General features: G+C 42.9%; 1 protein-coding gene across 1 annotated transcript in view; it reads right to left on the bottom strand.

Moving 5' to 3' along the window:
- Positions 1-373: 373 nt before the first annotated feature.
- WDR1 (WD repeat domain 1) overlaps positions 374-22,322 on the bottom strand; it is a 34,893-nt gene continuing 12,944 nt past the window's right edge. The window contains exons 6-15 of the mRNA XM_068110057.2: positions 11,649-11,726; positions 8,864-8,944; positions 8,153-8,386; positions 7,975-8,053; positions 7,190-7,346; positions 6,515-6,602; positions 5,708-5,818; positions 5,375-5,554; positions 2,851-2,995; positions 374-854 (exon numbers count right to left, since the gene is read on the bottom strand). Of these exons, the coding sequence (XP_067966158.2) occupies positions 748-854; positions 2,851-2,995; positions 5,375-5,554; positions 5,708-5,818; positions 6,515-6,602; positions 7,190-7,346; positions 7,975-8,053; positions 8,153-8,386; positions 8,864-8,944; positions 11,649-11,726 (1,260 nt within the window). The 3' untranslated portion in view covers positions 374-747. The remainder of the gene's footprint in view (positions 855-2,850; positions 2,996-5,374; positions 5,555-5,707; positions 5,819-6,514; positions 6,603-7,189; positions 7,347-7,974; positions 8,054-8,152; positions 8,387-8,863; positions 8,945-11,648; positions 11,727-22,322) is intronic.

Genomic DNA, 22,322 nt, shown 5'->3' with positions numbered 1-22,322 from the left:
AAACCACCAACAAACAAACAAACAAACACTTTCCTTTTCCTTCTGCGACATTCTTTTGAAACCCTAATTCTTATTATTTTATATCATTTTGCATTTTATGACCTTTCCCCATCTCTCGTCATTCTGTTCATTAGAGTGCACACGCCATGAATGTGATATTCGTTGCAATCATGTAAACCTAATTAACCTGCCTCGAAGTTACATTATCAATTCTCAGGGAAATGGGATGAGAATAAAAACTGCTGCCACAGTGCTGCTGAAGCAATAGCTTCCTTAGTGGAGCAAGCTTTGCATCAAATAATGTTTTCCACTCTAGTTTAGTCCCAATAACTTTATATTATCTTGCTGAAAGAGGGAAATCGTTTTCCAGAAATCAATCTCACCAATATTGATCATTATATTCAGAAATGCAGACACTTACAGAACAATAATGAAAATCAACCATAAAGTACATTGCATCACAAATACATTCGATGTTCTGTTGTCAAGCTGCTGTCATAACATAAAAACCAAAGGCATCGTGTTATGTCTTTTTTTTTTTTTTTGCTGATATTTCCAATTTCATTCAAGAATTGCACCAAAATGACCAAAAAAAGCCTTCATTACAAGCTGATAACCAGTTCAAATGGTGTTTTCCACCTGCCACCATCATCAGAGAAACTTCCAGAAGAGTTGGAGAGAATAGCAAGATGCAGCAAAGAGCCTTGGGTTACTTGAAGGAAATCACGGAGTGACCTGGTGCTGGGATTAGTAATTAATGGTCCACTGTTTGACGGTGGTATCTTGTGAGGTGGTGACAAGAGTGTGGGAGTCGAGCCAAGCTAGACTGCTGATGTGGTACATGCGATGAGCATCTGCGATGGTAGGGGAAGGAAATATTGAGTATGGGAACGGCATAAAAGTGGACAGTTTGAGAAAAATTATGGTGCATGCACGAGGAACAGCACAAAAGTGATATGGGAACGACACAAAAGTGAACAATCAAGAATAAGAGGGTGCACCTTTCCGCAGTCTGCCAGTGACAGACTTCTTGTTAAACTCCCAAAATCCAGGCTCGCTGCTCACCTCTATTCATTTGTTCCTCTTTTCACTCATCTGTAGAACTAACTTCCCCAGCCTGTCCAATCTCATTCTTTCATACAGGGTTTCAAGACAGTTTTTCCACCTCCACCTCAGGTCATCCCACACCCATTCTCATGATCCTTTCTATCCTCATTAAGCCATCCCAAGCACACCCCTTCCCTCCCAAGTTATTGTATTCTCTCCCCCGTCTCATTTTTTATTCCGTCTGTTCATTTCCCAGTTTTCCAATTCGACATCCATTCTTCCTCAAAGTGTCCCTCTACCCTGCTATTGGTGCGTTTCCACCCTTCCCCACTACGTTTTTCTTGGCCTATTATATTCCAGCATGTTCTGTGTCTAGTTCTTTCACAAGCCTCGACTTCATATACAAATAAATCACTCATACGAGAGTTGTTCGAATTTGACCTGGACTTGTGTTTATAAAGTACAACTGATGTCATGTATGATAGACTCAACCCGACCAACACCAACGTTGACTTGTGAACTCGTGGGAACTCGTGGGAACAGACTTGAGTCAAAATGAGATGCTCAACTCATTCCTCGTTTATTTTGTAGATCGAGGTGGCCAGTATTGCAGTATGTAGCTCATTTGTACACTTTCAAATCCACATTTAAATTAATTGCACCAGTCAAATATAGACGTTCGACAGGAAATAATGACTAAGACTGCTAATTTTAACTGGCTTGACATCTTAATAGAACAGAAAATCCATCTCTTTGTCATCTCAATTAATGCCATCTTGATTGCCAGCAGAGGCATTAAAGCAGGAAAGACATGCTTAAGGGTATTGGTTAACGACACTACAAAGAAGCATTCCCCCCAAACTACATTATCTAGCCTACTGTAAATAAAAGTTCAGGCCCAATTGGAATCATCCTAAATCTTACCATAAACCAAATTGTATGGCAAAAAGTGGTACCTAGCTCGGCTTCACGCTGTTGAAACCAAAGCTTTCAGAATTATTGGAATCTCCCGCGATGAAGCTATCTCTGAGGGCCTTTCACTCACTCACCGCAGGCAGGTAGGTGGTCTTTCTGTCTTCTACCGACTCCTCTCCGGCCTTGCACCCCCAGCTCTCTCTGTGCTCTGTCCCCCAAATATTCCTACAGGTCGCACAAGATCTGCCAGCAACCCTCTGATGGTTAAACTGCCGAAATCTCGGCTCTCTGCTCACCTTCACTCTTTCATTCCTCTTTTCTCCCGCCTCTGGAACAAACTCCCTCACTCCCTTCAATCCCAGTCCTCCCTCCAGGTCTTTAAAACAGCTGTTCACCACCATCTCTTATCTTCCCCCATCCAAAACCTTGATCTTTTCTACCCCCGCTAATTCACCCCAGATCCACCTTGTTTGAAATTCCAACTTCTTTCCTGGAAGTCCTGGCAGTGTCCATATGTTTTATACCTCTCCCACCGCCCCCTTCCCATGCCCCCCCCCCCCCCAAAGCCCTCGCCCTCTCTCAGATCTCTCGATGTCTCCATGTCTCTCGGTCCCTGCTCTCAAATGTTGTGTTTGTGTCCTTCCCCCTCTCTCCCCATCTTGTCTACCGCTCCCGATGTTATATGTTTTATGTGTCGGTTTGTCTTTTTGTGTGATTAATGTTCGCTCTTTCACGAGCCTCGATCTTGTATACAAAAAAAAAACCAAAAAAAAAACCACTTGTCGGTTTTACTGACAACGCCTCAAAAGAACAAGCAAGGCAAAGAGAATAGACCCCTGGCAAAAATAAGTCACATGGAACGAGAACTCCAAGCCTGTCTTATCTTACCTGTGATTTTAATCCATTTTTCGGTATCGTCCACGTTCCACACGTACACCAAGCAATCCATTCCGGATGTCGCAAAGTGCTGGTTATCCGGGCACCATGCCAGGCTAACAGGTTTGGCGTGGTGCCCATAGTAGTTATTGTGCTCCTGTGGAGAAAGTTTGATTACAGCTCTGCAGGAGCATGAATTAGATTGGACAGCTTTGTTATAGAGCCCATTCGTTTGTTTTCCAAGCGACCTGATCGCCAGTTTAAAAACATCTTACAAACACCAAGTGCAATAATAGTACAGTATAGTCATTTTTGGTTCTACTAGATTCAATACAAACCTTTTCATTTAACCAATATAAGAATTTCATAATGAAAAAAATCCACTCAATTATGGAAACCAAATTGTATGGCAAAAAGTGGTACAGGTGATAAAACAAGAAATCTACATACAGTACTAACAATTTGGTCGCCAACTAGATTGTGGCACTGCTTCTGTATTAAAGAAAATATACATGACTTATACTGCTTTGTGCATAGTCACAAAACTTTGGTATAAATGATTTAGTATAAATGATTTGGTAGAAATGGTATAAATGATTTGGTAGAAATGGTATAAATGATTTGGTATAAATGCTTTGGTAGAAATGGTATAAATGATTTGGTATAAATGATTTGGTATAAATTACATAAATGATTTGGTGGAAATAATTTGGTATAAATGGTATACGTGATTTTGTATAAATGGTATAAATGATTTGGTAGAAATTATTTGATATAAATGATTTGGTAGAAATGGTATAAATGATTTGGTATAAATTACATAAATGATTTGGTGGAAATGATTTGGTATAAATGGTATAAATGATTTGGTATAAATGGTATAAATGATTTGGTATAAATGGTATAAATGGTATAAATGATTTGGTATAAATGGTATAAATGGTATAAATGATTTGGTATAAATTACATAAATGATTTGGTGGAAATGATTTGGTATAAATGGTATAAGTGATTTGGTATAAATGGTATAAATGATTTGGTATCAATGGTATAAATGATTTGGTACAAATGGTATAAATGATTTGGTATAAATGATATAAATGATTTGGTATAAATGACAATGTCTTACAATTCTGCTTGTAGCATCAAAATTCACTTCCAACTTTTATTCTCTTTGGCCCAGTCAGTAAACTTTAGTCAAAATGTTGGCTATGCCAAATAACATCACGCTCAAAGCATGCCACTATTGCCACATTAAGTGGTGGAAGGATGTGTCATCACAGAGTAGACAATATACAGGTGTTAGCGGATAAAGTTATCAATGGTTAACAATGATGAGCACACTCCCGTGCAATCATTAAATGCAAGCCATTTTACTTTCATTATGTCCTTCAGGATGGCAGTGATTTCATGCTGGAGAATATTTAATGTTTTTTCTTCCCACAATTCTGCATGTCAGACAAGGTCGGAGGCAAGAGATGTGCATGTCAGACACTGATGATTGGACGTCTCATGATCAGCTAATAGTGGCAGTCACTCTGTGGAGGCCAAAGCTCTGAGAATGATCCATCACAGAAACAATTGTACAGGTCCTACACTGCTTTCTCACCAGACTGGTTGATGATCTTTCAGTCTTTCCGTTTTATGACCATTTCCCCTTTTTCAGGGGGTTGGTTGAATGATGTGGCATTCCTCCACACCGATCATAGCTCTTGCGGCAGTTTCATGCAAACATCAACATTCCATATATTTTTTCACATTTTTAATCCATATCTTTTTAGGACGTCCTCTTGACTGCCTTCCTTCTACCACAAACTCATCTTCTGACCTTTATGGCACGTGACCATACCAACCAAACCTTCTATCCCTTTGTTATTCTTTACTAGGATGGATTTTTAAACAGTGAAGCCACTTCAATATTTGGATACGTCCTTCCTTCCATCAAAAATGAAGAAGAACCGTTATAAACCACTGTGTTTAATTCTAAAGGGTGTTACAGTGTAATTCTAGGGGCTTCTAAAAGGTATGTATAAATGGTAATTCTAAAGGGTTTCATTTGTGTCTAGTCTTTGCCTATTTCATATTTAAAATGTCAAACTGGATGACTTCCTTTGGATACGGGTGTGATATTTAATCTCTTCCTGATATCTGAGCTAAAAAGCCTTTCACAGACAATCCATTCATCCATTGTACCATTCTCATTTCTGTTCTTTCCCTCCTTATTACATTGTTCGATCCACATTGCCCATGTTTCACTTCCATAGACCAGTGTTGGTCTGATAAGGGTTTATAAACTGTTAACTTTTACAGATAATTAAATGTTTCTGCTTCTTGATACCACATAGTTCTCTCCACTTATTCCAAGGTGACGGTGAGTTAATGCATTCAATATCGGAAGGTTGAATCCCAAATACAGTGTCCACTAATGTCCCGGACTTGCATGTGATATACGTACAAGATCTACCATAAGCCTTCGATCATTGCAAAGTAAATTGAAAAACACGAAGTAACTCAAATATTGTGTCAGCAGCCATACCTTGTAACCATCTGCCACTTGGTATGTCGTAATTACTTTGTTAGCATTTACAACTGCAAGGATAGAGCCATCAGGGGAATAGGCCAGAGACATGACCGGTCCAGGCACATCGAGGGTCTCTGGGCTGGCTCTTGTACACAGTACGTTTCCATCAATACTGTACAGGTGGACCTTGCTGTCCTGTGATGGCAAAAATATCACCTTACTTTCCACTGCCACCATTATCAAAGCTATATTTTCTCCAATAGGAGCTTATAAAAGCAACTTTCAGGAAAACTTCCAAAATCTCAGGAAAACTTCATCATCTCCAAAAGAGCCAAATAGTAAACTCACGTCTCCACCAACAGCAACAGTGTCTCCTGAAGGGTGCAGATCTACATCTTGAGGTGCATAGTCCTCAATGCTCAAGGTGTAAACCTTCTTCCTGTTCTTCAGCAGAACAAGCTGGAAGAGAAAATACAGGTGGAAATTATCCATAAACAATGCTCACCCATCAAAACCACTTCATATAACATTTTACATTTCCCTTCCGCCTTAGATTCACAAAAGCTGCATCTTATTTGTAAGAAGTAAAACTGTTAACAATTTGGTAGACTGCATATCTCTACGTTTTGTATCCAACTGATAGGCTGGATCTGTATCCAGACCTGAACCAAAATAGAATTGGCTTATTCTTGTCACCTAACCAACTCATCCACCTAGTTTTGTCATAATCCGCCCATAACTTTGACAGACATATCGTGCTATATACCGTTTTTGGTCCTATCTCGAAATGTTTAAGAATCACAAAAAATTATAGCATCCGGATCTGGATCCAGATCTTCACCAAAATCGAATCAATTTGTCCTTGGCGCATACCCAACATGTCCACCAAATGTTGGCCAAATCAGTCCATAACTTTGAGATATCCTGCTCAGAGACAGACAGACAAACCGATAGGGGGTTGAAAATGTAACCATCCTTGGTGGCGGAAGTCATTATTGTCAAAGTCAGTGACTGATCAAAATTGCTAGACACAGGATTTGCAATTTGAGTTTCAATTATCGCCTTAAACGAATTATATGCATACAAATGCTTTTGAAAGATCCATTTTGGAGAGCAGAATTGGCATGCCCGGTGGTACACTAGGTGGAATTTTACCTGTTCGATGCACAGCACCACAGCATATCCATCGGGACCCACAGCCAGGGAGTTTGGTTGTTTTTCCAGTCTGAGCATGTCCTCTGCACTGCAGAGGGCAAGGTAAATGGCTGGCACAAAAACTTTGAAAAAGTTATTGAACCGCATGGCTATTTGCCAAAATAATCAATACAATGCAAGGTGTCGAAGCTTTTATCATGCTTGGCACTGGTACATATCAGGGAAATGATTACATTGGATTACACAATTTCATTTTTAAAAAATTACTGTAGACTCTCGCCATAAGTGATGACAGTAAGCGATAAGTTTCTTCCAACCGCCAATCTCCCAGACTCGGTGGATACAATCAACCTGGTCAAAGCCTGATATGTGTGTATACCTCAATCTTGTGTGTATATACACCTTAATCCAACTCTGTGATGTTCCCTCTATACCTTTTATGGTTGGATTTGAGAATGGGTATAGTGTTCATGTGTGACATATGCAGTGAGCATGACTTTTTTAAATATTCACTGTAAATACATCTCTGTAAATACATAAATGTGCATTATTCCACAAAGACCAACTAACGTCAAATGTGATATAACCTGTTTGGTTATAATCATAAACCAAAAGTCGTGTGTGTATATATCCTGTGGAATCAAACAGGTCAAAAAGCCATGAGAAGCAGCTCACTGAAAGGTCGGAGGTGATAGCCCCGAAAAGCGTAGCGTGTCATCCATGCCACAGCTGAGTAACAAGTCTCCATCTTCAACACCCATTCCACACACTTGATTTGTGTGTCCCTGCCCTTTGAAAGTGCTGCCAACTCCATTCTCTGCATCCCAGCTGAGTGCAGTTTTGGTCAAGGCAGAAACCAAATTTCTCCATCGTTTTGTTTTTGTATACAAAGTCAAGTCTTGTGGAAGAGGTACAACACTGAATGGATCAGGATGCAACATAACAAAAGGAACAGTAGAGAGAGAAGGGGATTCGCCAACAGGAGGGCTGAAGGATAAAATAGAGGGAGACTTGTACAAATAAGGGATGTGGGGAGGAAAGAGGTTTATGGAAAGATGCACATGGTGGACAAGGTGGATACAGAAGGAAAATCTTCGGAAGCAAAAACTGGAAATTTGTAGTGGGATGTGGGGTGGTTAACGGGAGTAGAAAAGATCATTGTTTTGGATGAGGGTGATCTGAGATGGGGGTGAAAAGCTGTTTCATCTATCATAGGACATAGATTTCGCATTACCACCTTTTTGTGACCAACCTTAACTAGTCATAAATATCACAAATCTATTTACAAATACATACAATTACATATTACAATTACAGAGAAGATTTAACACAAATCTCACTTTGTTCTTCAAGACACATAATGACATATCAGTGATTCAGGTAGATACCAGGCAAGCACAAAATAAAGTAGTCTTGACTTCACATGAAAGTTCTGCATTTACTCCTCCAGAAAAGGATATTCATGTGACCATCATGGCTGGCACTGATGATCGTTTTAGGCTTGTGTACTGTGAGGCATTGAATCGACTTGGTGTGGCCCTGGATAGGTGTGGAATAAAAGAAAAACTTTTTTAAATAACACTTTCAACTTTTAGTTCATACGATTAGAAAGTTAATAACGAAGAACATGCACCTTACATGGATAACACGGTGCGGGCAGGTTGGACAGCTTGGGTCAAGATAGGAGATGCGACCGTCCATGGATAAACTCAAGAGGTAGTCTCCTTGCCACAGGCAACCGAGTTGCTGATCAACTATATTTGACCCAAAGGAAAACGTGCTAATTGCAGTGGCCTTGGCAACATCCCACAAGCGTGCCGAGCGGTCGCCAGAGGCGGACAAGAGCTGAGAACCATCAGGACTCCAGCTTACCTAGCAACCGTCATAGAAACAAAATAAAATCTACAAATTCTAAGCAAATTCTAAATCAACAACATGGTTAATGTTAAATGTTGGAAAACTTGTTAATTTATTTGGAAAGATCCACATTTGGCAAAATAAAACTTCAGAGAAAGTTCAAAATTATTTGTGCCTGGTACATCAGATATTTCCCAAACAAAGTGTACAGGTAGGCAGACGTAGTTTGACAATGATTGCATAAACAGCGACATTAACGACAAAAACATGACAGGACAAGATGAGGTTATTCTAGAGTTGTATTTTGGCAGACTTTGTAGCAAGTCATTTTTCTTTGAGACATCCAAGAAAATTTGCACATTATTGCCTTCATAAACCTCTTCATTTTAGATTGAGACAAGGTTAAAAAAAGGCATTTTATTGAAGTTCCGCAAAAACACCCATACAACTTGTGTTAACGACTACGACTGCAGTGTTTCAAGGCAGACTTACCGCATATATTCCCCCATCATGGGCTTTATCCCGTCCCAGGCCACACACCATTTCACCAGTCTTGCCATCATAAATAATTATCTGGCAGATTCGAGGATGAAAAGGCAATGATCAGGGTTAAGGTATTACAAAGACATTTTTAAAAGGTTTTTGCTTCCATGCACCTCACTTTCATGGTTTTCATTATTGAACAAATCATGGCAAATCAACATTTCTACGTGAATGGCATTTATCTATATAATAATAGTGTAAGGACTCGACTTTGTTATCCCTTTTACGCTGCACCCAGTGACCCGATGCCCACGGCACTAATGGATTTACGATCTACGAACCGCGCTCTTTGTTTATCACCTACAGCCATACTCGAAAAATCTGAATTAGCCGACGTTGGGGCCCAAAAGCATCCGATTAACTGCCGATACGACGCCATCTTACGACGCCATCGTATTGGCGTCTGCTGGGCGAAGGCGAAGCGAGCCGTCCGCTGATTGGACAGTCGAGTGGTGTGAACATGGGTGGTGTGAACCAAATGGTCTTTTTATTCCCTTGAACATTTTAAATTAGGATATATAAGGAAACGTCTTTATCGTCATTTTAATAAAGTTAAATGGAGTGACGTTGCGATACTCAGGGTGCGTTGCATAAATCCTCGTAACTCAGAGCGGTGTAGCAGGTGGCGAGACGTAAGGAAGCTTAAAGATAACGAGCTGAAAACAGACGAACGATATGTCAATGTCTTTCTACACTGAACGGAAATAAAAGTATGAGAGCGGGAAGGCATGGCCTGAGCACTTCGAGCAGAGAGGACTGATTGGACTTAACTTAAAGAGAAAAAATTGGAGCTTAACGGAAGAAGAAGATCCCATGAGCGCTCCCCGATGCCATCCATAATGGTACACTCTATCCATACACCACATCCTCCCTTCCGTGGATGTTCCACGGGTTTCGGCTAGTTTTCAATATTTTTTTAAATGGAAATCAATGAGTATATATGCATTATGAAAGCATTTACATCCAAAACAGTACTAACAGCACAAGTAATAAAGTTGCAATCAGGATTAAAATAATAATAATAATAATAATAATAATAATAATAATAACTAGAACTGCGAGCAATAATGATAGGCTTTCAGGCAAAGTGGTCACCATACCTCATGACTGACGACGTCATAATTTCAATAAATTTTCCACATCGGTAACAATCATATCTGTAAATTTTGTTTTGGATCGTTTAAGCAGTTCTCGATATGGATTTTCAATTTATTTTCCTTAAATCTAAGACGGCCACCATTCCATGTGACTGATGATGTCATAGTTTGTAAAGAAAATTATTCATGTTCAGTCAATCATACGTATGAAGTTTTGTATTGATCCGTTCAGCAGTTCTAGAGAAAAAGATGTTTAAAGGTTTTTCTTAAATCCAAGATGGCCGCCATATCACGTGATGTCATAATTTACAAATATTTTTCCCACATCAGTGGTTGATCATATGTTTGACATTTTGCATTGATCCGTTAAGAGGCTTTCCGGTAAAGATTACTTTCTCAAATTCAAGATGGTGGCCAAACCACAAGACTGATGACGTCATAGTTTGCAAATATTTTCCCCCATCGGAATGTAAACGTGTTTCAAGTTTCGTATCGATCGGATAAGTGGTTTCGGAGAAGTAGATTTTTGAAGTTTTATTTTTAAATCCAATATGTCCGCCAATCCACGTGACTGATGGGGTTTTTTCACAAACTTTTATCCACATGGCTTGATGATTAGATTTGCAAAATTTCGCATTGATCCATTCAGTGGTTCTGGAGAAGAAGATGTTTAAAGTTTATGAGGTCATAGGGAATGGCAGCCAATGTAAGTCAAAATTGCAAAAACAAAATTCATGATGCACTTAATTAAAATTTCAAAGAGTTATAGTTTCAAGAGAGAGTTTTGTAGAGCTATAATGGTTTTCTCAGAACCGGCTCCACAAAATGTGTGAGAATAACAATAATCCTTACAAGAACAATAGGCTTCCAGTGGGAACCTCGCTAGAAACCCAAAATAAATCGCTCTGTCGATCGACTTCTGGTGCAGTCGTCACTTTTTGTCTCTCCCAGTCGTGGTGATGTGGAGCAAGTGCAAGTTGCTCCAGCGTAAAATACATCACATATTTATCATTTTACATATACAGAGTATAGCTTTTTGCCTCGAAACTTTCACATCTCTATTTTTATTTTTGCAGACGTCATGTGAATAGCTGAGTGCAAGCCATATCTGCTTTTCATTACTACGTCATCTTTGCGTTCCTGCCACAATGGTGCACAAGTAGTCCTGGTGGGCAAGCTGCAAGCTCTGTGGACTATTCGTTGGCGTTGCTGGGTGTGCTGGAGATTGGTCTTGCCACCATGGTAAGAATAATGTTCTTCATGACAACGTTCACCACAAATGACTTGGAGACAGCTAAGATTGAAATTGTGTGATGGAGGTGCCCACTTATACAATTATCCTTCCAAATTGAAACTCCTCTGCTAGGTTATGATCCCATAAAATTGAACTACAAGACCATTCCTTTACAATTTATACAACGTCTGTTGATGACACGACTATCGAAATCTGGCACGTGTGGGCAATTTTCCCAACTGGTATGGGGTGTTTCACGAGTTATCGTAGGATCGCTTATGGCGCACAAACCATATACAGTGGTAAAATGAATAGCAACATGCTTCAGTGTATCAAGTATGAGTTTATTTCTCTAACCTCGATGAATAACCTCGAATTGGCCGAGTAAATATTTTTGACGTACCTTACCGTCAGCACTTGCAGTGGCAAGATGACTGCCATCTGGTGAAAAGCGAACGCAGTTCACAAAACGGGTATGGTTCTGGAGATAAAAACACGAACAAACATGGTAACGGCCACAACAACTTGTATCCCGAGTGATCTCAGATTCCAGTCCAATACTGGGATGCTAACTAAAGTACCTGAACTCACCCATGAGAACCGTTGAGTTGGCCATGATGTTTGACTTTCAAGTCTGTTGTAACGTTATCCTAAAGTTTATAAACATAGCATATCCACTTTCCATTATGGGCTTAGAGCTATGTACACTCACCTTTGAACTGTCTAGCCTGGGGTTCAATCCAGACCTAGCTATAAACTGTCATGCTGATGTTTCGCAGGCAGGGTGAAGCATCATTGTGTGTGTTGTCCCTCAGATGAACGATAAACAGGCGTCCCGTCTGCCGGCAATAGTTAGTGGATATTAAAGATCCCATGATGTCTTTCAGGAAGGGTAGGTGAGCTATCGCCGGCACCCTGAAAAAATTCCATATTTCCGCTACTTAGTTGAATTTTTTTTTCTTTTATTTCTCCTTTGTCAAACCAGCAGGTATGTCAATTACTTAAGCCAAAAACTTTCCCCGGTAAATCCCATGTGGTGGGAATAATTGTGGTAATTAACAACAACAACAACAACAAAATAATAATAATAATAAAAATCGCTCCCGTGTCCTAAGGACACGGTTCAGTTTGGCATTTTTTATATGAAACGGGCAAAGCATAAAACTAATGAAACCCATTAGAATCCATCAGAATTACCCTTTAGAATTAAACACTGTGGGTTAGAAAGGTTCTTAATTTTTTACAGACGGATGGGTGGATGGAAGGAAGGGCATAGCCAAATATTGAAACACTGCTTAAAAATAGGAATTCCCAGGTAGAAATGGTTTAGCACTTTTTGCTCTTCTATAAGCCTCACTCTTGCAGAGAGGTGTGGAGAGAGAGAGGTGTGGAGAGAGAGAGGTGTGGAGAGAGAGAGGTGTGGAGAGAGAGAGAGGTGTGGAGAGAGAGAGAGGTGTGGAGAGAGAGAGGTGTGGAGAGAGAGAGAGATGTGGAGGGAGAGAGAGGTGTGGAGAGAGAGAGGTGTGGAGAGAGAGAGGTGTGGAGAGAGAGAGGTGTGGAGAGAAAGAGATGTGGAGAGAGAGAGAGGTGTGGAGAGAAAGAGGTGTGCAGAGAAAGAGGTGTGGAGAGAGAGAGAGGTGTGGAGAGAGAGAGCGAGAGGTGTGGAGAGAGAGAGAGATGTGGAGGGAGAGAGAGGTGTGGAGAGAGAGAAAGAGGTGTGGAGAGAGAGGTGTGGAGAGAGAGAGAGGTGTGGAGAGAAAGAGGTGTGGAGAGAGAGAGAGGTGTGGAGAGAAAGAGAGGTGTGGAGAGAAAGAGAGGTGTGGAGAGAGAGAGGTGTGGAGAGAGAGAGGTGTGGAGAGAGAGGTGTGGAGAGAGAGAGGTGTGGAGAGAGAGAGGTGTGGAGAGAGAGAGGTGTGGAGAGAGAGAGGTGTGGAGAGAGAGAGAGATGTGGAGGGAGAGAGAGGTGTGGAGAGAGAGAAAGAGGTGTGGAGAGAGAGGTGTGGAGAGAGAGAGAGGTGTGGAGAGAAAGAGGTGTGGAGAGAGAGAGAGGTGTGGAGAGAAAGAGGTGTGGAGAGAGAGAGAGGTGTGGAGAGAAAGAGAGGTGTGGAGAGAAAGAGAGGTGTGGAGAGAGAGAGGTGTGGAGAGAGAGAGGTGTGGAGAGAGAGAGGTGTGGAGAGAGAGGTGTGGAGAGAGAGAGGTGTGGAGAGAGAGAGGTGTGGAGAGAGAGAGGTGTGGAGAGAGAGAGGTGTGGAGAGAGAGAGGTGTGGAGAGAGAGAGAGGTGTGGAGAGAGAGAGCGAGAGGTGTGGAGAGAGAGAGGTGTGGACAGAGACAGGTGTGGAGAGAGACAGGTGTGGAGAGAGAGGTGTGGAGAGAGAGGTGTGGAGAGAGAGGTGTGGAGAGAGAGGTGTGGAGAGAGAGGTGTGGAGAGAGAGGTGTGGAGAGAGAGGTGTGGAGAGAGAGGTGTGGAGAGAGAGGTGTGGAGAGAGAGGTGTGGAGAGAGGTGTGGAGAGAGGTGTGGAGAGAGAGGTGTGGAGAGAGAGGTGTGGAGAGAGAGAGGTGTGGAGAGAGAGGTGTGGAGAGAGAGAGGTGTGGAGAGAGAGAGGTGTGGAGAGAGAGAGGTGTGGAGAGAGAGAGGTGTGGAGAGAGAGAGGTGTGGAGAGAGAGAGGTGTGGAGAGGGAGAGGTGTGGAGAGAGAGAGGTGTGGAGAGAGAGAGGTGTGGAGAGAGAGAGGTGTGGAGAGAGAGAGGTGTGGAGAGAGAGAGGTGTGGAGAGAGAGAGGTGTGGAGAGAGAGAGAGAGAGACGTGTGGAGAGAGAGAGACGTGTGGAGAGAGAGAGAGAAAGAGAGAGAGAGAGAGAGAGAGGGGTGTGGAGAGAGAGAGAGAGAGAGAGAGAGAGGTGTGGAGAGAGAGAGAGGTGTGGAGAGAGAGAGAGAGAGAGAGAGAGAGAGAGAGAGAGAGAGATGTGGAGAGAGAGAGAGAGGTGTAGAGAGAGTGAGAGAGGTGTGGAAAGAGAGAGAGGTGTGGAGAGAGAGAGAGAGAGAGAGAGAGAGAGTGAGAGAGAGAGGTGTGGAGAGGGAGAGAGAGAGGGGTGTGGAGAGGGAGAGAGAGAGAGAGAGGTGTGGAGAGAGAGAGAGAGAGGTGTGGAGAGAGAGAGAGAGAGAGAGAGAGAGAGAGGTGTGGAGAGAGAGAGAGAGAGAGAGAGAGAGGTGTGGAGAGAGAGAGAGAGAGGTGTGGAGAGAGAGAGAGAGAGAGAGAGAGGTGTGGAGAGAGAGAGAGAGGTGCAGAGAGAGAGAGAGAGGTGTGGAGAGAGAGAGAGGTGTGGAGAGAGAGAGAGGTGTGGAGAGAGAGAGAGAGAGGTGTGGAGAGAGAGAGAGAGGTGTGGAGAGAGAGAGGTGTGGAGAGAGAGAGGTGTGGAGAGAGAGAGAGGTGTGGAGAGAGAGAGGTGTGGAGAGAGACAGAGAGGTGTGGAGAGAGACAGAGAGGTGTGGAGAGAGACAGAGAGGTGTGGAGAGAGACAGAGAGGTGTGGAGAGAGAGAGAGGTGTCGAGAGAGAGAGAGAGAGGTGTCGAGAGAGAGAGAAAAACACACCACAAACCATTTAATATTTCAATACAAATGGGTCATAGATCATGTGCATGCAATTTCAGATTTTAAGGATAAGGAATTGGATTAAAACATTTTTGGCTGGTATACCACTTCACCGATAATGTCATCATTATCATGCTTTTGTTCCCCATTAGGAGTACATGACAATGTGCCAAGTTTAAAATTTTTCCATTCAGCGGTTTCTGATAAATATATTTTTCATTATTTACTTTTAATCCAAGATGGCTGCAATACCACGTGATCTATGACGTCACAATCATCATAAAAATACATTCTGCATAGGTGTCACTCCTACACTGAAAGTTTCGTCTCAATCAGACAAATGGTTGCTGAGAAAAACGAGGTTTAGCCCGTACGGATGGAAGGATGGACAACCCGAAAACATCATGCCTCCGGTGACTTTGTCGGCGGAGGCATAAAAAAGACATCCCATTGCATTTTTTTTTTTTTTTTTTTTTGTATACAGATTCGAGGCACGTGAAAGAGCTAACATTTATTTCACAAACAAATCAACCAGACAAACAAAATATATAAAAAGAGGGAGCGGAAGACAAGATGGGGAGAGAAGGGGAAGCACACAAACACAACATTTGAGAGCAGGGAGATGTGTGGGAGGGAGAGGGCTTGGGGGGAGGAGGCGTGGGAAGGGGGGGGGGGGGTGGGAGAAGTATAAAACACAAGGACACCAAGGACTTCCAGTACAGAAGTTGGTATTTCAAAAAGGTGGATTTGGGGTGAAATTAGCGGGGGTAGAAAAGATCAAGGTTTTGGATGGGGGAAGATAAGAGATGGTGGTGAACAGCTGTTTAAAGACCTGGAGGGTGGAGTGGGATTGAAGAGAGTGAGGAAGTTTGTTTCAGAGGTGGAAGAAAAGAGGAATGAAGGAGTGAAGGTGAGCAGAGAGTCTTGATTTTGGCAGTTTAACCATAAGAGGGTTGTAGGCAGATCTTGTGCGACCTGTAGGAATATTTGGGGGACAGAGCCCAGAGAGAGCTGGGGGGGCAAGGCCAGAGAGGAGTCGGTAGAAGACGGAAAGACCACCAACCTGCCTGCTGTGAGTGAGTGAGAGGCCCTTGGAGTTAGCTTCATCGCGGGAGATTCCAATGATTCTGAACGCTTTGGTTTCAACAGCGTGAAGACGAGCTAGGTGTGAGGCAGGAGCACCAGCCCAGAGGGGAGAGCAGTATTCCATCGAGCTGTGGATGAAAGCCTTGTATGTGGTGAGGAGCTCAGGTGTGCCAAGGAAGGACTTCGCACGACGGAGGATGCCCAGTCGGCGACTGGCTTTGGAGGCCAGATTTGAAATGTGGTTTTCCCAGGAAAGATCATGGCAGATAGTGAGACCCAAATGCTTGAGCGACAGAACTTCTTGGAGAGGATTATTCAGAAAGTGGATGGGATGGTTGTCCAGTCGGTCTTTTCGGAGAGACATCGTAAGAGTGTGAGATTTGTCAGGATTGAAAGACATGTTCCACTTGTTTGCCCAGTCTGTGATTTTGTTCAGGTCTGCAGAGAGTGAGCAGGCTGCAGACTGCCGATCTGAGGGATGAGGAATGGAGCGACAGAGAGTAGAGTCATCAGCAAAGAGATAGAGAGGATTTTCCAGAGAGATCATTGATGAAGACCAGAAAAAGCACAGGCCCAGGCAATTGCCTTGGGGAACTCCAGCCTGAACAGGAAGAGGAGATGAGAGAAATTCAGGGCCACACGTTGACTACGACTAGAGAGGAAGTCCGCCAGCCATGCGTGGAGATTTCCATGGATACTAAAGGAGGAGAGTTTGGTGAGCAGAGCGGGGTGCCAGACCGTATGCATTATATTTTTCCACACCGATATAACATATATTTTTGCAAGAAATATATTACTTACAAATACACAGAAAAGTTACCTTCATATTTTATTTTTATTCTCCTCAAGACAAGTTTTTACATTACCTTCATAGTTTCAACTGCAATCAATCTCACCTGGTGCAGTCACTACCTGCATAAAATGATGTACATACCATTTTAATCGATAATGGAAAATATAATGCAACTATTTAATGTCCAACTTACTTTTTTATTGTCTCTTATACTGTATTTACAACTTTTGTTTATCCAGAAAATTTCAATAACAATGATCGTTCTGTGTAAGATGTAAAAGCAGAGAGCTGTTGAAACATCAGGAAATGAATCAATACAGATGAACAAGTCTAATGTGACAAATGTTGGAGTTAAGCTTGATGAGTAGTGATGGTAGAACTCAATGGAATACTCCTTGGGACACAAGTTATTTTAGCTGGCAGTGCTCTCACCGCCAAGCTGACTGCTCGTCGATTTGTTCACCTATGGAATTAAACCGCAATCTTGATGCCATTCTCACAGGGGATAATTGTCAAAATGACAACTTTCCACTACCAGCACCCAGAGAAAGGGAGGGAGGAGGGCCGTCTCATCACATATTTCCATTTACACTGGCTCGTCACGGAGGATGCTGTTTTTTTGGACAAAGGTGTATCTTTAGCGGGCCCATCTGCATTTAGGTTATAAATGCAACCTCTCCAAGATATCTTTCAAAACATTTTTTATCATGGTGGTAGAAAACATTATAGTGGTGAATGAGGGTACCTTTCCGAGGTATTCCCATTCACCACCAAGACCTTTTCTACCCATATTGACCTTCCTCAAGCCAACTTCTTTCCTGGTTTTCAATTTTTCCTTCCACTTCTAGTCAGGTTCACTATGTTAACAAATATAATTTCGTTCAAAATTTTGGGATGAGCAAACCTGTACATTTTTGGAATCTTCAGAGCATGGAGAATCTGAAAATCAATGTTGGCATTTGCACAGACACCTGCATGGCCGCCATTTTGGATTTTGAAAATGGCCGCCATAAAATACATATTTTGCGCGATCTCGGCGTTTTTTTTTTTTGTTTGTTTTTTTTTCTGAATCGAGGCTCGTGAAACAGCGAACATTTACTTCACAAACAAATCAACCAGAAACAAAATATATAAAAAGAGGGAGCGGAAAAACAAGAAAAGGGGAAGCACACAAACACAACATTTGAGAGCAGGGAGATGTGTGGAAGGGAGAGGGCTTGGGGAGCGGAGGCGTGGGAAGTGGGGGGGGGGGGGTGGAGGGGGAGGGAGAAGTATAAAACACAAGGACACCAAGGACTTCCAGGACAGAAGTTGGGATTTCAAAAAATTGGAATTGGGGTGAAATTAGCAGGGGTAGAAAAGATCAAGGTTTTGGATGGGGGAAGATAAGAGATGGTGGTGAACAGCTGTTTTAAAGACCTGGAGGGTGGAGTGGGATTGAAGAGAGTGAGGGAGTTTGTTCCAGAGGCGGGAGAAAAGAGGAATGAAGGAGTGAAGGTCAGCAGAGAGTCTTGATTTTGGCAGTTTGACCATAAGAGGGTTGCAGGCAGATCTTGTGCGACCTGTAGGAATATTTGCGGGACAGAGCCCAGAGAGAGCTGGGGGGGGGGGGGGGGGCAAGGCCAGAGAGGAGTAGGTAGAAGACGGAAAGACCACCAACCTGCCTGCGGTGAGTGAGTGAGAGGCCCTTGGAGTTAGCTTCATCGTGGGAGATTCCAATGATTCTGAACGCTTTGGTTTCAACAGCGTGAAGACGAGCTAGGTGTGAGGCAGGAGTACCAGCCCAGAGGGGAGAGCAGTATTCCATTGAGCTGCGGATGAAAGCCTTGTATGTGGTGAGGAGCTCAGGTGTGCCAAGGAAGGACTTCGCACGACGGAGGATGCCCAGTCGGCGACTGGCTTTGGAGGACAGATTTGAAATGTGGTTTTGAAATGTGGGATTTGAAATGTGGCTTCGAGTCAACCTAGAGACTTAATTAAATATGCTAATCCTATGTTTTCTGGGTCAAGGAATCCAATAAAGGCCTCAAAATAGTGCTCAGGATTATAGAAAAGCAACAAACAAAGGTAATTGAAAACCATTGTCTTTATATTTGTGATATAACTGTATTACATAATACATGATATTGCAAGTCCTTTGAAGTTATAGGTTGTTATAGGAAGTTATAGGTAGTATCAGATTGAACTATAAGTCCTATACACAGGATCTACGAGGTCTATACCGTTCAGGAATATGCTTTTACAGATCTTCATCACTGTCCTGAGTGTCATTTTCGCAAAGGTGTCTACGCAAATGTAAACATTAATTTTTGGATTCCTCATGCTCTGAATATTCCAAAAATGTATAGTTTTGCTAATCTACCAAAATTTTGAACGAAAAAACATCGTGAACCTGACTATTCTGTAAATGAGACTTTGCGGCTGCATCCATCTTGTTCACCCCGTCCTCCCCATGCTTTCATTCTTCCCCACGTTCCTTATTTCTCAAAGTCTCTCTCTATTTTCTCCCACAATCCTCCTGTTGTTGTTGTTGTTTTCTTCCCCTCCACCCCATCCCCTCTTCCTCTTCCCCTCCACTCACCTCTTTCTTCTGTTCTTTTCGTTTTGTTAGTCCTTATCCGGTCTGTGTTCTACCTCCATGAGTCTCGACACGACACGAAAAAAAATTGTATTTCCTGTGTTTCACACACCTTCCTTCATTTCATGAACTAGGGCATGCCCGTACTATATATATGCCCGTACTATATATCTATCTAAAATTATATCCCCCCCCTCTATTTACATGAAATGGTTTGGTCCATTCGCAACGCCAAAGCGAACGGCGAACGGCTTGCGAGTACAGTGACAATCCCCCCCCTCTATTTACATGAAATGGTTTCGTCCATTCGCAACGACCACAGAACCCCCCCCTCTATTTACATGGAATGGTTTGGTCCATTCGCAACGCCGGCACACGCGATCGTTCGCTGCTCTCTGATTGGTTGAATCGTTTTTTGTACATAGCTCGGTAAGTAATTGTCCGATTAATATGAAACCTTGAAAAGGCACATCCTCGGGTCCCCAGCAATATACCTGGCAAGTTAAAAGTATATCGGACCCGTGGTTGTCGAGAAACAGCGGTCACAGACAGACAAACGTACAAACGTACAAACGTACAGACAGAGATTACTGGAATTATAGATAGATGAACCAAGCCTCAAAATTTGGCAAGAAGGTACCTTGCTCCAATACACACCAAACCTTTTTTATTTTGAAATTTTGGCACACGTTCCGATTTTAAGATGTCAAAGGTGAAACCCAAAAAAAATCACATGCCTCGTTATTATTCCTTGTGTTTCAGTCCATATAGATGCCATTTGGAAAAAAAGTTGCTGTCAAACAGCCCCTCTAGGCATATGTAGAAATGGTTTAGATTAGAGTAACCTTTGGAATTGTACAGGGGATCAAAGGTCAAAATTGGTCACAAATTTGAGGTTTATGGCCACAATGACTTTCAACTAATCCAGTGAATACTTGGTGGGGGGGGGGGGGGGGGGGTGGAATACCTTGCCACGGCCTCTTCAGATTAAAGCAAGTGGGCATTGGTCTGGCATCTTAATTTGACAAAGGGTTATGGCTTTCATACAGGTTAGGATGCACCTTGGAGTGTCCTAGCTTTGGTAAATTAGGTCATATGGACCGATTTATGGTTCTGATCTGACCTTTGACCTATTTTGACTTACAAGTAAACTTTGATAAGGTGGCCTCCTGTTTTATGTGGTAACTCATATCATATCACGTGCATAACTCATATTCATAACGTGGGAACTCATATCATTACAAATCACGTGCCTTTGATACGGTCTGGCACCCAGCTCTGCTCACCAAACTCTCCTCCTATGGTATCCATGGAAATCTCCACTCATGGCTTGCAGACTTCCTCTCTGGTCGTAGGCAACGTGTGGCCCTGAATGGATTTCTCTCATCTCCCCTTCCTGTTCTGGCTGGAGTTCCCCAAGGTAGTGTTCTGGGCCCTGTGCTATTTCTGGTCTTCATCAATGATCTTTCCGACTCTCTGGAAAATCCTCTCTATCTCTTTGCTGATGACTCCACTCTCTGCCGCTCCATTCCTCATCCCTCAGATCGGCAGTCTGCAGCCTCCTCACTCTCTGCAGACCTCGAAAAAAATCACAGACTGATCAAACAAGTGGAACATGCCTTTCAATCCTGACAAATCTCACACTCTTACTATGTCTCTCCGAAAAGACCGACTGTAAAACCCTCCCATCTACTTTCTCAACAATCCTCTCCAAGAAGTTCTGTCGCTCAAGCTTTTGGGTCTCACTATCTGCCATGATCTTTCTTGGGAAAACCACATTTCCAAGCTGGCCGCCAAAGCCAGTCGCCGACTGGGCATCCTCCGTCGTGCAAAGTCCTTCCTTGGCAAACCTGAGCTCCTCACCACATACAAGGCTTTCATCCGCAGCTCAATGGAATACTGTCCCCCCCCTCTGGGCCGGTGCTCCTGCCTCACAACTAGCTCGGCTTCACGCTGTTGAAACCAAAGCTTTGAAAATCATTGGAATCTCCTGCGATGAAGCTAACTCCGAGGGCCTTTCACTCACTCACCGCAGGCAGGTTGGTGGTCTTTCTGTCTTCCATCGACTCCTCTCCGGCCTTGCTCCCCCAGCTCTCTCTGTGCTCTGTCCCCCAAATATTCCTTCAGGTCGCACAAGATCTGCCAGCAACCCTCTTATGGTAAAACTGCCAAAATCTAGGCTCTCTGCTCACCTTCACTCTTTCATTCCCCTTTCATTCCCCTTTTCTCCCACCTCTGGAACAAACTCCCCCACTCCCTTCAATGCCACTCCTCCCTCCAGGTCTTTAAAACAGCTGTTCACAACCATCTCTTATCTTCCCCCATCCAAAACCTTGATCTTTTCTACCCCCGCTAATTCACCCCAGATACACTTTTTTGAAATTCCAACCTCTTTCCTGGAAGTCATTGCAGTGTCCATATGTATTATACCTCTCCCACCTCCCCCCAAGCCCTCTCCCTCCAACAGTTCTCTCGATGTCCCTGCTCTCAAATGTTGTGTTTGTGTCCTTCCCCCTCTCTCCCCATCTTGTGTTCCGCTCCCCTTATTTTGTGTTTTATGTGTCAGTTTGACTTTTTGTGTGATTAATGTTAGCTCTTTCACGAGCCTCGATCTTGTATACAAAAAAAAAAAAAAAAAAAAAAAAATGGTAAGAGAATAATACAAGAAGGGAGGTTGGCAGCCGCTGGCACTGATTGCATTGACTCACATTTTGTCATACATAAATAAAGGTCAAAAGGGCTTGCATACAGGCTTTGAGGGACACAGGTTGCAGCGGAGTCAAGGTGAAAGAAGACCAGCACCTGAGGAAGTTCAACGAATGCTGATGATTGACAACACAATACGGAAGGTGCTGATGATTAAGATCGAGGTAGGCACTGCCCCTACTCGACTGATGTAATTGAAGCCTAATGGCTACCGGATGCAATTTTCGACCTGTTGGCAATATTCCAGGAGCAAAGCACCAGATGATCCGGACACATTGTGGCAAGAAGCTGGTGGGATGTCTACTTGGGTCCAGGCACAGAAGGC

The sequence above is a fragment of the Myxine glutinosa genome, chromosome 3 (genome assembly GCF_964187855.1).
Source record: "Myxine glutinosa chromosome 3, kmMyxGlut1.1, whole genome shotgun sequence".
NCBI lineage: Eukaryota > Metazoa > Chordata > Myxini > Myxiniformes > Myxinidae > Myxine > Myxine glutinosa.
This window is presented reverse-complemented; position numbering and strand designations above follow the sequence as displayed.